At 39.5% G+C, this 18,753-nt stretch overlaps 1 protein-coding gene across 2 annotated transcripts in view; it reads right to left on the bottom strand.

Moving 5' to 3' along the window:
• The window catches only part of LOC124613226 (nitric oxide synthase-interacting protein homolog), a 69,841-nt gene that overhangs the window by 13,332 nt on the left and 37,756 nt on the right, over nt 1-18,753 (bottom strand). For both annotated transcript variants that reach the window (XR_006979627.1, XM_047141900.1), the window contains exon 5: nt 4,580-4,701. Coding sequence is in view for 1 of the 2 variants with exons in the window: in XM_047141900.1 (XP_046997856.1) it covers nt 4,580-4,701 (122 nt within the window). In the remaining variant the exon portion in view is untranslated. The remainder of the gene's footprint in view (nt 1-4,579; nt 4,702-18,753) is intronic.

The raw sequence follows: 18,753 nt of genomic DNA, 5'->3' as shown, positions 1-18,753 counted from the left end.
GTTTTTCATGAAGATCTCCCTTAAGCCAATTTAAGTCCTAAATGAAGCTACTACATAGGTCTCAAGCACAGAGTCAATAAAAATGGAGCAACACTGTTACTGATAATTAGTATGTCTTGTCCATTATGTGATGTAATACAAATACACGCATCTTACAGAGAACCAACAATATGTATCGCTTTTATCTCTTTTACAGAAATAGTCCCATAAATCTGACATTATGTGCATCTATTTTAAGGAATTTCATGGAATTTTTATGACTGAAAACAACTATGATCACAGTTCTTATGAACTTCAGTTTCTTATGTCCATTTTATGTTTTTGTATACCTCAATGGGACAATGATACTTTTTATATTTCAAAGCTTTAGTTATTATGTATCCTACTGTACTTGTTATCTTGTTGGTTACTTGGTCAAATATCATCCGAGGGATCTGACATAAATTACAACAGTCATCTTGCTTGCATGCCAGTACTTTGTAACAGCTAGTTGTTGCGCAACATTGAAATCTTCCTCTGCTGAAAGATGCACATCAACACTTCAACAAGGCTTCCATGGTAAATAACGACCTCACTCAAGCAGTATTTTCACTAACACTACGATCTAGAAAGAATCTACAATACCTGGCAAACATTTCTACATGGCAGCCTGCATGCCAGTATGTATTTAACATCCAGTAAATTTCGCAGCTCTGGAATTGTATTCTGCTGGGTGGCACACATCAACAGGACAATGCCATCTTCATCGGAACCACTGGAATCACTTCACCATTGTCTTTGCTGGCATACAATCTTCGAGTTTTTGATCAATCCCCACAGATGGCTATAGGTGATCCCACAACCAAATATGAATGGCTATCTCTTTTATATATTTTTTTCACATATTGACTAAATTCTGTCTATAGCAGTTGCTTTATATAATGTAAAGTATATATTTCTTCATTTGTTATAAGCTTTCATGTAACTATTCTGTCTATATACCTTATTGTAACAACTGTTTTATGTACTGTATGCCTGACTGCCTATCGGTAATGTAATTCAGTATGCAGTGTCGAAGCACTGCGTATTTGAGCATCAGTTAAGTATCTCTCCTTAGCAGTTGACATTCACGGAGTCATAACATCTGCTCCATTCACCGCCACTGCCTACCATCAGGGTATAATTTCTTCTTTTAGTATTTGTTATACATGATGTATTTCATATATTACTGCTATTATCAGACATCCCTCTAAATCCATTCTGTGCTCATATTTCAGTATAAACGTCTGAGGATAGTCATATAATGACCAAATCTAGTAACCACTGAAATAAATGTTTCACTGTGGTCGAGACTGTTTGAAATCCATTTGTAAAGTACTTTTAGCCAGATTGCTGTTTCTCCACAAGAAATGTTCTTAAAAATTACATATACAGATGGTGGTAGTATCGCATTCACAAGGTATAGAAGGGCAGTGCATTGGTGGAGCTGTCATTTGTACTAAAGTGGTTAATGTAAAAAGGTTTCTGCCACAATTATGGCCACACAACAGGAATTAACAGACTTTGAATATGAAATACTAGTTGGAGCTAGATGCCTGGGACATTCCATTTCTGCAATCATTACGGAATTCAATATTCTGACTTCTGTAGTGTCAAGAATATGCCAAGAATACCAAATTTCAAGCATTACCTCTCAGCATGGTCAACACAGTGACTAACAGCCTTCACTTAATGACTGAAAGTAGCGGCATTTGCGTAGAGTTGTTAGTACAAACAGACAGGCAACACTGCATGAAATAACCACAGAAAAAAATCAACATGGGATGTACAATGAATGTATCCATAAAGACAGTCCAGCGAAATTTGTTGTTAATGAGTTATGGCAGCAGACAACCGATTCAGGTGGCTTTGCTAACATCACAACACTGCCTGCAACACCTCACGTGGGCTCATGGCTATAGAGTTGGAAGCTGGACAACTGGAAAACCACGGCCTTGTCAGATGAGTACAATTTCAGGTGGTAGGTGCTTATGGTAGGGTTCAAGTGTGGCACATACCCCACGAAGCCATGGATCCAAGTTGTTAACAAGGCACTGCAAGTTGGTGGTGGCTCCAGAAAGGTATGGGCTGTATTTACTTGAAATGGAGTAGGTCCTCTGGTAAAGCTGAACCAATAATTGGCTGGAAATGGTTATGTTTGGCTACTTTGAGACCATTTGCAGCCTTAATGGAATTCATGTTTCCAGACAACAATGGAATTTTTATGTTGACAATATGCCATGTCACCAGGCCACAACTGTTCATGAATTGTTTGAAGAAAATTCTAGATAATTCGTGCAAACAATCTGGCCACCCACATATCATCCGACATGAATCCCATCAAAAATTTATGCGACATATTCGACAGATTAGTTCTTGCACAAAATCCTGCACCAGCAACACTTTCGCAATTATGGGCAGTTATGGAGGCAAAATGGCTCAGTATTTCTGCAGGGAACTTCCTATGACTTGTTGAGTCCATGCCATGTTGAGTTGCAGCACTGCACTGCGAAAAGGAGGTCTGAGAAGTAATTAGGACTTTTGTCACCTCAGTATTTGTTGATGGACAATACAGGGTGTACATTAAGTCCGGGAACACTTTCAATTATTTATTTCACAAGAACCAAACACTGTGCAGGTATCATATATATGTCATTTTGAAGAGAAACCCTGAAAACGTTTTTTCTTGCATACACAGTGTAATTTGGTAATTTGCCGATAGTCAGTGCTAGTCACAAACATGGCAAGTGCAGGTGCCATGCTACGGAAAAGGACAGCTATTTCATGAAATGGCCCCCCGATCACGAGATCTCACTCCCTGTGACTTTCTTCTGTAGGGACACATTAAAGATCTGGTCCACATGATGTAGCAGAGCTCCAGGAGAGAATACGGTAAGTGACTGCCACAGTCGACAATGCCATGCTGGGACGGATATGGCAAGAATTCTATTACCGTATTGACATCTGCCAGGTCACTAATGGTTCACATATAGAATTTTTGTAAAAAACCTTTCCGAGTTTCTCTTCAAAATGCAATATGGATGACATCTGTACAATGTTTAGTTCTTGTGCAATACATAATTGAAAGTGTTCCTGGACTTTATGTACACCCTGTATATGAAGTATATATATGAAAGGAGTATCATTCAAGAAAAGCAAACAATGCAGTACTAAATTTCCTTGCAGCAATAATCAAGCAAGGAGGAGGCAAAATCTTTCATTGGTGCATTCGAGTCAATAATCAAGCAAACAATTACAAAATCTTGTCTGAAAATTTCAGACTAGCGGCAGTTGCTGTTGCCAGTGCCCCAGAAATATTCAGAGTGGCAACGCCAGCAGCACAGGAAAAAGTGTCCCAGCTAGCAGACTGAATGCAAGACACTAAGCGCAGATACACAAATCGCGTGATTGTGATGTAGGGCAGTATGAGAGCTAGTAGCATGGATATCTGTCTTCACTAGCCACATCATCTCAGTCAGGTGTGCCTGACAGAAAGCTTAAATTACATTACATTTTATACATAATATTTAACTCTGCACAGTTTTAACTTCAGAAATGATCTAATTTGTAGCACCTCACACATACATTAACTGATTGTATCCTAGGAGATGGGTCTTCCCTTTTATGTCATGCGAAGTTCTATGATAATCGGTTTAACCTTAAACCCCCCTACCTCTCTCTCTCTCTCTCTCTCTCTCTCTCTCTCTCTCTCTATCTATCTATCAATCAATCATTTAAGATAAATCAATGTAACAGAACAAAAGATTACTAGCTTTCCATCACATCCATAAGTATCTAAAACTTGAAATGAGGTGTCGTCTTCTAAGTGAAGCGAGGAAACAAAATCCTTGGAGATAGCATGCAGCACAGTGGATCACAGGCATTATTCTCGATTTGTGGAGGCCTTACACCAGTGACTTCAGAAGCAGGGCCACACTGTTTATTGCCAATATTTACAGGGTCTTGTTTCAGAGTGGGAGAGAAATAAAAACCAACCTGTGGCCAAAGATGGTGATTATACAGAAAAGTGACAAATCATTTTTGAATGTTGTAGCTGTTATCCTATATATAAGACATTTACTTTTACTGCAAAAAATAAAAAAAAAAGGAGGCATTACTTTTCTGACTGACCCTCATACATACTTCACTCATTTTAAGTACTGAAGTAACTATAGTGTATCTGCTACAGCCTCGCACTTTCCTCTGTGTGTGTAGGAAAGGGGGGGGGGATTATTCAAGCAGAAAGAAACAAGTCACAACCCACTCAGAGACTTTTCAGGGGAAAAGCAGTGAATATAGCATACAAGTGTGATATGCACTTTTAAGAAAAAAGAAGTAACTTAGGAACTAATGAACACAGGATTCAACAATGGCTGCTTTAATGGCACCACACAGTACTGTTTCTTAGTTAAGGCTGTCAGTTATTAAGTGAATATTAGTCATTCCTCCATTTCCAGTAGCTGCAACTGAAGGTGCCACATGACACTGAACATACCGTACTTTTACCTTTTCCGGAACTATATTTACTGATTTCATATTGAATATACAAGGTGTAACTCACGGGCTTCTTTAATGTGGTTTCTTTGGCTTCTGGAGTCTTTGAAGGTATCCAAAAACTTGGTAGGTGTTTGTCACGTCCTTCTGTCATGTTGGACACTGACGGCTTGTCATTGTTTTTTGTATCTAGAAGAAAACGAAGAGAGAATATTTTTAACAAAGACTTAGCAACATAGTCATGAACTTTACTTCCAAGAGGGATTTTTTTGGGTGAGTTGACAGAATTTTTAACTGTTTTAAGTTCTATTCATCATGCAATAGAAATAGTTTAGCTGCATAAATGGAAATTAAGTCAGTAAAACATACAATTTAAACTTCTATTTGATTTGAATAGCATTCCATTCAGTTAACATTATACGAGGCAAAGACGATTGTCTGTTTACCAATATCTAATACATACAACTCAAAGAAACAGAAGTTTAAAACAAAATTAAAGAAAAAGAAGAACAGAGTACTGAAATGCTAGTTTTAAGACTATGAATGATGTTTGATGGCAGCAAGAGAGAATAAATAATAGAAACAAAAATTCAGCTGTTAAAGTACAGAATGGAATAAAATATCTCACTAAACCAGATTCAGCACACAAAAGCTTCAGTCCAAAAAGCGAACCACATTCAAAGATATCAATGAGCAAAAGAGGAAACAAAGAAAACAAATATGGGAGAGAGGAGGTGGGGGAAGAGAGGGAGGGGGGAGGGGAGACAGACAGAGAGACAGACAGAGAGAGAGAGAGAGAGAGAGAGAGAGAGAGAGAGAGAGAGAGAGAATCAGGGAGGACGAGGACAAAATGTGGGTAACGATTATGTGATGAGGTAATACTGAAAAGAGGAAAAGTGAATATTTCAAAAATTTAAGGAAATTATCAGCAAGTATAACTTAATCATGCAGCACAATACCTTACAAGATATGCAGGGGAGGTAAATGTGAACAAAATGCAGGTGTCAGTTGGTATAGACAGGGCCAGTTTCAAGTTACCACAAGAAATGCTATCAAAGGGAACTCAAGCTCCATGGGGTTCCACCACGATGCCTTTCAAAATTTGTAATTACTTAACAAACAGTCTGGTTTCCTGCTAAAAGAAAAAAAATATCTTCAAATTTAGAATGTTAATGGGCTGCATTCACATTTCCTGCTGTCAAGAACACATTCATTGTTAATTCCACTTTTTCTTAAACCAGACAGCTTTGGGGAATGACACAGCCATCATTCTTCACATGAACTAATGACAATGCAGATTTCCATTTCTCTCCCAGTCGCCAGTGGTGTGTGTGGAAATACCAAAAACGTTTGATGTCACTGACCAGCTTGGTACGCCTTTTTTTCTACAATGCTAGACAAAGTGCCATTTGTAGGCCAAAACTGACAGGGAGCCCACAGCGATACACCTCAATCATCGCCAAGTGGCAAGTGGTTTGGAATTCCCACTACTAAGCCACAGACCGGGTGAGGTTGTGTAAAAGGTCCTAATGTTTTCGGTATCTTGGCTCACTCAGGCATAAACCACAAAGACAATCTGTGTTGGGTGCTATACAAACCTCTTAACTGTTTTATGCAAGATTGTAGAGTGGATCATAAGCACTCCTCAGGCGCCAAAAATAGAAAATGTAGTTGCCACATCCTAAAAGAGCAGACGTGGTAAAAGGGTTCATTAAATAAATTTTTAAATCGAACGAACAGTGTTTCTGCGAAAGCAAAGTGTGATGTGAAAGAATGTAGCATTAATAAAGTTTCATCAGTTGATAATGCCGAACAATCATATGTTTGTGGAAGCAGGAACTAATGGCTGATTTAACTATTCAACTAGCAGAGATAGCTTGTAATAGTGTTACTGCGGAACGAAATGCAACAGGTCAACTTCACCAAGAAGAAAGAAATTCATCTAAGGAAAATAATGGCCTTCAAGTTGTCGATGATCTTAAGAATCCAGAAATCTAGCCTGATATTATAAATGATAATAATTGATAATAAGAGCAATTAAGGAAGGTGGATAATGAGACAAGAAGGTGTTTTACTGTTTTTCATTGCTTCCGTCATCTTCCAAACGACAAAAAATTAAGTGAGCGCTCTATATTTTCGAACAAAAGATACTATGTACCGATCTTGTTCAAGCTGTTGGAGTGCTAGCTCTCTCTCACAAGAAATGGTTTAATAGATTGGCAAAGCTTGTCAAAAAGTCTCTCTAAACATGAACTGTGCTGAAACCATATTATTGAAAACTGCAAGTGGAAAGAGCTTTCATAGGCAACTAAAAACTAAAAATTAATGGATTAGGCAGATGAGGATCAAACTGATCAGGAAGAAAAGAGATAGAGATCAGTTTTGCTAAGATTATTTTCCATAGTATGTTCCATTAAGAAGCAAGCATAAAATGTTGGGGAATCCAGGTAATAGAAACTTTTCAGGGCAAGTAAAATTTATGGGCAAGTTCAGTCTCATATTAAATGATCATATTAATCATGTGGCAAACTTGGAAGATAGGTTACTTACTTAAGTAAGGGAATACAAAATGAAATCATTACTGTACTTTCTGATGAGATTGTACCAACCATGAAGAAACCATATTCAAAAATAAATATTATTCAATAATACTGGACTCTACACCAGATTTAAGCATGATTTTAAGAGTGGTAGATGTGTTTTCCAAACCAGTCATAATGGAATATCTTTTTGTTTTTGAAGTGACACAACTAAAAAAGGTCTTACAGAATTGTTGTTTCACTTACTACGTAATCTTGATGTACCACTTGCACACTGTCAAGGACAATCTTATGACAACAGAAGCAACATGAAGGATAAGAAGAATGGTACTGAAGCTCTTATCATTGAAGAAAACCCAAGAGCTTATGACATCCTTTGCTGTGCTTATAGTTTGAACTCTGTCGTTAGTGATGCAGTTAAATCATCTGTAATTGTGCTACATGTTTTTGACATAGTTAGCAATTGTTCACATCATTTTCTACGTATATGAAGTGCGAGAAACACTCAAGAACCATGTAAACTCAACTCTGAAGCCACTGTGTGATAAAACATGGGGGCTATGATTGACAGTGTTCAGGTTTGAGATTGGAGCTTAATAATGTAATATTTGCTTTAGCAGAGTTAAAGAACACTTGCAAAAATGATTCAGTGTATGTCAGTGAAACGTGTAGTCTCTTTAAAGAGATCACAAAATTCATTTTTTCTTTGTGTACTGTGATATGGCATTCTGTCCTTTGCCGTGCCAACAGAGTCAATAAAGCAGTACAGCAAGAAGGTATGCAATTAGACATGACAGCAAAATTAATAAAATCATCACTTAGTGTTACTGGAGATTATAGAACCAATGGTATTGAAATGGCAAAGAAAGAAGCAGAGGAACTGAAACTTCCTGGCAGATTAAAACTGTGTGCCCGACCGAGACTTGAACTCGGGACCTTTGCCTTTCGCGGGCAAGTGCTCTACCATCTGAGCTACCGAAGCACGACTCACGACCGGTACTCACAGCTTTACTTCTGCCAGTACCTCGTCTCCTACCTTCCAAACTTTACAGGAGCTCTCCTGCGAACCTTGCAGAACTAGCACTCCTGAAAGAAAGGATATTGCAGAGACATGGCTTAGCCACAGCCTGGGGGATGTTTCCAGAATGAGATTTTCACTCTGCAGCGGAGTGTGCGCTGATATGAAACTTCCTGGCAGATTAAAACTGTGTGCCCAACCGAGACTCGAACTCGGGACCTATGCCATTCACGGGCAACTGCTCTACCATCTGAGCTAAGCCATGTCTCTGCAATATCCTTTCTTTCAGGAGTGCTAGTTCTGCAAGGTTTGCAGGAGAGCTCCTGTAAAGTTTGGAAGGTACTGGCAGAAGTAAAGCTGTGAGTACCGGGCGTGAGTCGTGCTTCGGTAGCTCAGATGGTAGAGCACTTGCCCGCGAAAGACAAAGGTCCCGAGTTCGAGTCTCGGTCGGGCACACAGTTTTAATCTGCCAGGAAGTGTCATATCAGCGCACACTCCGCTGCAGAGTGAAAATCTCATTCAGCAGAGGAACTGGTTGCAGCTATAGGAAATGATGCCAATTTAACAGAATCCAGATGAGCAACTATTAAAAGGCAGTTTGTTGCAAAAGTAAGAGTGAACACATTCCAAGGGAAGAGAACTGATTGAGGGTAAACTTCACCTATGATGTAGTAGCCATGTTCAGTGTTATTTGTGACATGAAGAACGTGGCAACAAAGAAATACAATCTCAACAGACGATGCAGAAATTTCGCAGGTGTTCTGGGACATCCTAATATGCTGTCAGGAGACAAAAATTTGCAGGATCTTGGCAACGAAATAGAACTGTGGTATGCTATGCTTCCACAAACTGCCAACACATGTTTAGGAGTACTTCAGTACATCTTCAAAAAGAACTTCTGAGATGTTTTACCAAGTGTTACGATTATGTTAAGAATATCTTTGTGCATGTCAGTGTCTGCAGCCTTTGCAAAATGTAAAGATCATTAAAAGATCATAAAAACTATCTAAAATCTTCAATAAGCAACGAGTGGCTATGAGGTCTTGACACAATATCAGTGGAAAGGCAACTGTGCATTTGCTTGACACGGCGAAGTTGGTGAAGTTCTTCACAGCTCAAAAAGGTATGATGGTGGAAAGTAAGTGAGTAACTATTTAAAATTATGTTTGTACAATGTGATAGACTTTCCTCATTTTAGTTATCATTACAAAGAATCTATTAAATTAATGCCTACTCTTGCATGATTATAACAGTGCATGTAAAAGATATTACTGCCTGGTCAGCTGGGGTTCACTCGGAACTATTTTGAACTTTTACTAATGTGTGTTAAATAGCAATTAAGGATCATGAAAACAAAATTTAAGAATGAATATAAATGAAGTTTATTTCTATGACAGCTCTCACCAGCTGCTTGTCTAGGTTGTACAAAAATAACTTAATCATGAAACCTAGTGCTGAACCAGCCACCTTTTGCTTCTCAAAAAATGAAAATTAAAATTAAATGCTCAGTCATTACTGCCATTTCAATATCTTTAGTAATATTAGTTCCCCCAATTTATATGAAATATCAAGCTGTTCCAACCCACCCACTACTATGGCTCAGTCTGGTTAAATGGAAAAGAAAGAAAAGAGAAAGCACACATTCTAATATGTATAGGAATTGGATACACATCCAGATCTGCTTCTCCCTCTTCTCTGACTACCTTCTCCTCCTTACCCCCCTCTCTCTGTTCATCACTTCCCCCTCCCTCTGTCCATTACCTCCTCCCCCCTCTCTCCATCTTCTCCTTCGCTCCTGTCTGTTCACCTCTCCCTTTCCACTTTCTACCCACACACACACACACACACACACACACACACACACACACACACACAGAGAGAGAGAGAGAGAGAGAGAGAGAGAGAGAGAGAGAGAGAGAGACTGTATATAAATATATAGCCTATGCCCGACCAAATGTTCATTAGAGTACTGTATAAAAACGTACAGTAAATCGGTCAAGAAATTTTCAAGATTTTTGGTGATAACATTTCCCTTTCATATATTAAATACATGTTTATGTATTGCATATATTACAAAAGACATGTATAAAAACGTGCATGTGTGAACACAATGTTGTGACATCATTTCAAAGCAATCAGTGAGGAACTGCCAGAGAGATACGATTTTGTACCAACAAACATTTATATTTTTATTTCTATAGAAGATTGTACATACTTTTTTTAAATATATTACTGAATCGCCATATACATGCTTGCTGTTAAATTTTGGAGTTGAAGTAAAGCTCTGTATCACACATTATGATTAAGGACTTATTTTTCAAGAATGCAACAACTACTTCATAACATAATGTGGCACAGAGGGGACTTTTCCAAATGTGAAAACTGTTTAGACAGATGCAAGAACATGCTTTATGAAACAACTGGAAAAAATATTTAGTAATTTACTAAAACAGACACAACTAAATCAATACAGAATTTGTTTAGTATTACGGTAATGTCTAATAAATAGTTAAATTCCTGTTTCTTCCAGCCCTACTTTGTGTTGGTTTTAGGTACAGGTTCATTCATATATCCATATATTTGTGGTTCTTATTTGCCTTGTTTTAGTGCATATTTTAATGCATAAATGCACGCCTTTAATGCAGTAAACCCAACTGGCAATCTAGCTGGGGCAGCAGCACCATCCTATCTACATCCAAGATGGGGGCTGGGGAACAGAGATATTATGTACGGGTCAACTCACTTAGGTCTTCGTACTCTGCCATCAACACTTTTATTGAAATTTTGTGTGAAGATTCACGCATGTCCCCAATAAACACTGGTAAAGTTTAACATTTGTCAAAGCAATACTGGTTGAGAAATAGTCACTTGTTCGACTAAATACGTGACTTTGCGCAGAGTTAGCATGAATTTCTGGTGGACGTCTTGTACAACTCTATGTTTTCTCTTCACAGCAATAATAAAAATAATATTACAATACTATTCAGTCAGAAAATTTTGGACAAAATCACTATTAAAAAAAAAAAAAACAACTTGGCATGTAGTAACACTACAATAGAATGTTCTCAAAATAAAGTTTCATTAATGTACCTCTTTCCAGTACTGAACAAATGAAGGGCAAATTTGAAGATTTTACTACAGGACTCATTACAAAGACTACGATTTTAAACGGCAAAAAGTTTATTTGATTATCCAACATGGGCTAACAATGTGAGGCAATTTGAATCAAAGTTGGGCATGAAAACTGCAACATGAAAAAAAACCACAGAAGTTGCTACAGATTCTTATATCTCATAGCTTAAACATATGCTCGACATTAAACTTAATACATGATCGGTCAGAAGCAGAAGGATGTGGAATGCAAAATTTCATTTACCTACTATTTTTCAATAACCTACGAATTATCAGAAAAAGACAAGTTTTGTGAGAAGTTGAAAAAAGGGACACACACACACACACACACACACACACACACACACACACACACACACACACACCTCCACACTAGATTTAATTTTAAACATAAGCTGACAATGCTACATAAATTGAAGCAAGCTAGCCAGAAAAATCGCAACGCGAATGAAGTTTTAACTTTGCCTTCTGATGGCTTGTTGATTAAAGCCATGATAAATAGGAAACGTTGGACAAAACAACTTAGTAATGTAACGTTTCTCAGTAAAAACATCATTCACAAACTGCCCCGAAAATTTCTACAAAATTGGTTCAACCTTGATTTTTTTCATAAAAAATAGAAAAATCTATTTTCCATAATTGACTTCAAGCAAAACACATTCGGAAAGAGCATGTGTTGAAGCATTCACAAAATGATGTTCGATTTTCCAACATTTAGTAACAAAACCTGAAAATGACTGACAAATTTGAAGGAATGCACCATGGCAACAGGCTGTTGTCCATATTTAGTTGCATGTGGTTTTTACTTTTAAATTGAAAAGTAATATCCCACTATATTGCAGTCGCCCATCATGACATTGTCATTACTGGTTCATTGCAATAGGGATCACTCCCAGCTATGGGAGGGGGTTCTTCATTCACTTTCCCAAGCCTGCAATTTGACTTCATAATTTAGTTTCCAAAGCCGGATCTGCTCACAAAGGCATTTGCTAAGTGCCTTACCTCCTATTCTGAATAGGCACAGCATAAAGACTGTCACAAATAAAGCTTTTGGTCATTAAGCCCTTTGTCAACAATAGATGCGCGCGCGCGCGCGCGCGCGCCCATGCACGCGCGCGCGCGCGCGCGAGCGCCCATGCGCGCGCGCGCGCGCGCGCGAGCGCCCATGCGCGCGCGCGCGCGCGCGCGAGCGCCCATGCGCGCGCGCGCGCGCGAGTGCCCATGCACGCGCGCGCGCCCACACACACACACACACACACACACACACACAAATGCAACTCACAAAGCGACTAATGAAGTTAATCACTGTCCTCAGCCATCCAGCCCTTCCCTGTTCCCATTCCAGCACTATATAGTCGTCATTCCACCATCACACTCAGTCTTTTTACTTCTCTCCTTTGCCACCACTTCCCACCCTATCTCTACCCTGCCCTCCGTGTAACCTGCAGCACTTTACTTCAGCACTTCACTGTCCGCCATTCCCACCATACTGTCCCTCCCCCTCCCCATCCCAACTTCCTCCCTACCCCCACCCAGCCGCCACTCCCATCATGCACTGGTGCAGCTACTTGCAGTGAGGTTTCAGTTGGCTGAGACTGCAGTCGTGTGTGTGTGAGTTGCATTTGTTCACACGTGTGTGTGTTGTTGACTCAGGCCTTAATGGCTGAAAGTTTTATTTGTGACAGTCATTTTGTTGTGCCTATCTGCGAATCAGCATCTCCCATATATGGTAACAACTTCTCTTTTCATAATACTGTTACATTCCATCCTGGATTTTCCATTGTTTTAGTTTTACCTCCTGTTCTCAAATCTGTTGGAGTATCTCCCATAGACGGCAAGCAAACAGTAATGTCAGTTTTGATTTTAATCTTCTCAACATTGTGGTTTACATTTTTCAAAATTTTTGAGCCACTTTCTGCTGTTCTTTTTGTAGAAAATGATGATACTCAAGGAACTCATGGGAACGAGGTCTTGTTTCATCAGTTTTTCTTCTGCTTGATATATTAACAATTTTGCAATGTTCGGAAGTTTTTAAAATCAAAACTGATAATACTTTCTGACTGCCACCTATGAGAGATACTCCTACAGATTTGAGAATTGGAGAAAAGGTACTTACAAAATAACTTGTAATCAGACAGGTACCGCAACAAGGCTTTGGATCCTAAATTAAGAAATGAAATGACAGGCTTGGGTACCCAGATGAAGGAAGCCATCTGTGCCTAGTATTGCACAGTTATCGATCAATGTGGCGTCTATGGCAATGGGGTTTCTGGTTCATGTTCTGGAATTGGTAGTGACAAAGTCACCATGGATCAAAACAATATAGTGATATATTACTTGTGAATTAAAAAACAGAAATCACATGCAATGAAACATGGGCATGGGGTTGCTGCAATGTAGCCCGTTGCCTGCATTTTTGGCCTTTTTACAAAATCTTCAAGTTTAAACTTCATTTATTCAGAGTCGAAAAATGGTACATGAATGATACTTTGTATTTGAGAATCTTGTGTTGTTAGTTCCACATTCATCATACCTTCAGTCCCTAAAATATAAGAAGCCAAACTTTGAAATTTTTTGGATGTTGATTCTTTCTGGTGATTTTGTCTGAAATTTCCTGAATAAATATGGCTCGTAAAATTAATGTCATTATTTTTCTTACGAGGACATGAAGTTGTACAAGATGGCCAAATTTCATTTCTTTTGGCAAATTATTGTTCCACACATAACACCTCAAAGTCATCAGAAATTCATGCTAGCTCTGCACAAATTCACACAAGGAATCAAACAAGCAACTATATCTCGAACAGTATTGTTTCAATAAAAGTTAAACTTCACCTGTGTTCACTGGGGACATGTGCTACTGTACACATACAATTTCACCAAAAAACATTAGGGTGAGCAGGAAACCTCTGAGGATAGAAAGTTGAGATTAGGAGAGGGTGTTATTTTATACAGTAGGCATCATTTAATTAGGGATTTGTTGAAATCACACCCCTAAAGGGGTGAAATGTGGGATGAAAGGTTTTTCGGAAACATGTTATGATTAAGAGTATTTTGAAGCTAGAACTACGAAAAATAGTATTTGGTTTCTCAGTCACAAATAATAAAAATACATCAATCAGTATTTTTTGAAATTCAACCCCTAAGGGGTAAAATTGTGGCCAATTTTTTTAAATAAATCTTTCTAAGAAATCTGTATTTGGCTTTTCAGTTAGAAATTAAAAAAAAAATTGTTTCTGTGTTCTTGAAAATATGTGTTTCAGTGTTTTTTAAAATATTTTGTTATTTTAAAACATTTCTAAAACTAAATCTATGAAAATTGGTATTTTACTTCTAAAGAAATGTATGTTAGGGAATGAAAGTTTCTATGGATATATTACCACAGGAGCTCATAAAGCAGGATTAACAAAGATGTCCAACTACAGCTATTTGGGGGAGACCATGCTCATGTGACCTTCATCAGTGTGAAAAGTTTAGATGAGTTTACAATTTGTGAACAACACCAAAATTTTGTTAAAAAAGAAAAAAAAATGTGCACACCACACCATTTACGTAAGTAAAGCAACTGGCACTTAGCTAGTCATGTATAATCACGAAAATCATAGAAAATGTGAATAAAATTAAATTAAATTCTATTAAAAAATGCGGACAGGGGGGACCAAATTCCTTAAACTAGCCCTGAGTAGGCCTATGCCTGAGTAATTTTTAGGGCAATTTTCACACTTGCCAAATAACAGGATGGTTTGTTATCTCTGTCCCATAAAGCACAATGCACAAACCATTATAAATGGTTACACACAATACACAATGAATGTCCATTTCACATAAAAAAAGGAATGGATGATTGCCGTACATTGGTGGATCTGTCACAAATAACCTTGAAGTTGAAGATGCCTTAACTTACTTTACAGGGATGATGTTGCAATAGAATGAGAAAGGGATGGAGAAAAAGCTTTGGAGTCACACTATACATAAAAAAACATTTATAAAATTAAGGAGTCAAGTATTTTGGGTAAGATTTATCAGGAGACAATACACAAAGCTGAGTTTCCAATACATGTCTTGCATATGTATGACTATCCACAGTACTTAGAGAGAGAGAGAGAGAGAGAGAGAGAGAGAGAGAGAGAGAGAGAGAGAGAGAGAGGCCCACTCATTCGCCTATTCAATTGATGCATTCTTCCAAATCCTGTTTGCATAAGAGATTTAAAATTTTGTAAAGGTTTTGGCTGTGTGGTAAACAAATAAAAAATCAGATCAAATCATAACTAAGGAAACATGTAATCATACAAGCTAGTAGCTGGCACACATACTACACTAAAAGGTAAGAAAAATGAATTCAATGCATACACTATCTCATGTACAGTGTGCCTGGTAGAGTGGGGAACAGCATATGTTGCCACATGTGTTTGATAGGCTAAGTCTCCATGCTTTACTGTGATATTTCATGGCACGCTCACCAAGAGGTTCTGGACGAGTCTGTTGTAGATAGTTTCACTTGTGGCCACTCATTCACAAAGTTTACATTGATATGTCTGCTAACAGGTTCTTACAAAACGGACTGCTTCAAAACTGACTGTCAACAGCAAAACAGCAGCACCAATTTAAAGTAGTTTCTTGTGATCGGTGATAAGATCTCAGTTACTTCCCAGGTAATACAGACCCACAGTGTCTCAATTTTTCTAAGTCTTGGATGTGACCATTTACTGTTTTGTTTCGTTTTAGGGCAAAAAAACAGCTAGGGTCATATGCACCCACGACAGAACTATAGAACACGAAGACAAAGAGAGGAGTTAAAAATGACTACATGTTAATACAAATCTACAGAAGAGAAGACAGCTAAAAACTGGGACGTAGAGAAAAGTCTATAGAGAAATGGAGGTCGTGAACTAAAAATTAAATGTCCTTCGCCGTATTGCTAAGACAGATAAAAAGTAAAATGCGATTGACAGCCCACTTGTCGTACACTAAAACAACTGATAATTCAGAAGGCAAACACAACAGGTATGTAAGCAGTTAAAAAAGGGGCATTCCATTAGGAAATGGTGGGCCGTCAGAGGTTGAGTGCAATGAGTACAAAGTGGTGGGGGAGCACCATTTAACAATTGGTGATGACTAAAAAGACAGTGCCGAATATGCAAGCTAGCTCAAATGATATCCTCATGGCGAAAGGGCAGAGAGGAGGTTGTCTACGCTGCCAGGAGGTGCTTAATAACCCAAATAACCCGGAGCTCGTTCCCATGAAGGGAGGACCAGTGGTGATGCCAAAGTGACGTCATCGGCTGTCAGATGGAAACAAAGAGATCATCGGAGGGAATGTAAGAACAAGTGGGCTGAGCGTCAGCAGTCTCGTTTCCTGGCAAACTGACATGACCGGGAAACCACATAAACATCACAGTGGCTCCATCAACAGTGAGCAAGTGACAGATTTTCTGGATCTGTTGCACTAAGAGATGGACGGTGTGCAGCACACAGAGGCTTTGAAGGGCTCTGAGAGAATCAGAGCAGATAACGCAATTGGACAGCCTGTGTCGCCAAATGTACTGCACGGCCTGATACAGGACGAAAAGCTCTGCAGTAAACAGTAGTGTTCCAGAAGCCAATACCAAAAAATGTTGGTACCAATGACGAAGGCACATCAAACACCACGGTCAGTCCAAAAACCATCAGTGTACACAAAGGTACTATCGTGAAGTTCCATGGGAAGGTCACGAAACATACAGTGATAGAGCGAAGCTCGAGTAGTGGCCTTAGGAAGAGAATGACGGCTAATGTCAACACGAACCACTGCATGAAACCAAGGTGGTGAAGGGTTTACACCCACAGAGAAAGTTGCAGGTAGTGTGAAGTCAAGTTGCCGTAGCAAGAGCTGAACGTGAACCCCAGGAGGTAACAGAGAAGAGGGATGCACCCCAAAGTGGGGATCAGAGTCATCGAATAAGGAGGCATAGGATGGGTGGCCATGCATGGCAGACAGAAGGCACGCATATCTGCTGAGGAGAAAGTTACAGCGGTAGGACAGCGGTAGTTCAGCAGCTTCTGCATACAGACTCTCTACTGGGCTAGTGTAAAAGGCGCCAGTGGCCGAACGGATGCCATGGTGGTGAATAGTACTGAGAAGGAGTAAGAGGGACGGATGTGCAGATGCAGAAACAAAAGACCCACAGTCAAGTTTCGAACGGACAAAGGACCAGTACAAACGGAGGAGAGTGGTTCAAACTGCTCCCCGGGAAGTATCACAGAGGACACGTAGGACACTGAGGAACCACATACATCAGGCCACCACGTAAGACACGTGAGAGGACCAAGAAAGTTACCTATTGAGCATGAGCCCCAATTTCGTAGTTTCAACAAACAGAAGAGCAACAGGTCCAAGATGTAAGTGGAAGAGATCAATTGCACCACCATAAATTCATACAAATGGTTTTTGTCAATGTAAAAATGAAAGCCACCATCGATGCTCTACGAGTAAAGATGACTGAAACAACACTGAGGACGCCGCTCAAAGAGACAGGTATATGGACAACTGCAGTATATGGCAAAATTGTCAACAAAAAAGCAGCCGGAGACACCCGTTGGGAGACAAGCCGTTTATAGGGTTAATGGCGTAGCAAAGAAGACGACGCTCAGGACGGAATCCTGCAGCACATCGTTTTAATGGATGGAAGTGTCTGACAAGGCAGAGCCCACACATACCTTGAAAACTCTTTTAAAAATTCCCGAAGGAATCGAGGCACGCAGTCACGGAAGCCCCACATGCAGAAAGTACGGAGGATACCAGTCCTCCAGCAGGTGTCATAGGCTTTCTACAAACTGAAGAACATGGCCACAGTCTGGGATTTCCACAGAAAATCACTCTTAACACAGGTGGACAAAGTGAAGAGGTGGTCAACTGCAGAATGGCGCACACTGTGCAATGGTTAGTAAATTGTGAGAGTCAAGCCACCATGTTAACCTGGCATGAATCATATGTTCCATCCCCTTGCAAACACAGCTGGTGAGAGAAATGGGGTGATAGCTAGAAGGAAGGTGTTTGTGCTTACCAGGCTTAGGTATGAGCATGACAGTGGCTTCACAGCAGCATCTGGGAAATGCGCTCTCTGCCCCGATGTGGTTGTACGTACGAAGGAGTGCTGGCCCACAAGAGAAAGGTGTTGCAACATCTGAATGTGAACATCATCTGGCCCTGTTGTGGATTATAAGGATGAAGTGAGAGCGTGATCTAGCTCCCTCATAGTAAAGGTGGCATTGTAGCACTCATTATTCTGGGAAGAAAAGGGTATCACTCGAGCCTCCTCCACTTGTTTCCAATGGAGAAAGGCAGGGTGATAGTGGAAGGAGCTCAAAATCTTCACAAAATGGTGACCCGAGGTGTTGGAGATAGAAATAGGGTCCACTATGACATCATCTGCTACTGTCAGGCCAAAAATTGGGGAATGGACCTTGGTCCCGGAGAGCTGTTGCAGATTGGCCCACATGACAGAAGAGGGAGTGGAACTGTTAAAAGAACTAACTAGTAAAGGAAATCCAGCTACCTTTTTTGCTATCCTG

This window comes from Schistocerca americana, chromosome 4 (genome assembly GCF_021461395.2).
Source record: "Schistocerca americana isolate TAMUIC-IGC-003095 chromosome 4, iqSchAmer2.1, whole genome shotgun sequence".
In the NCBI taxonomy this organism is placed as follows: Eukaryota; Metazoa; Arthropoda; class Insecta; order Orthoptera; family Acrididae; genus Schistocerca; species Schistocerca americana.
Note: the sequence above shows the minus strand (reverse complement) of the source record. Positions and strands in the feature narration are given on the sequence as shown.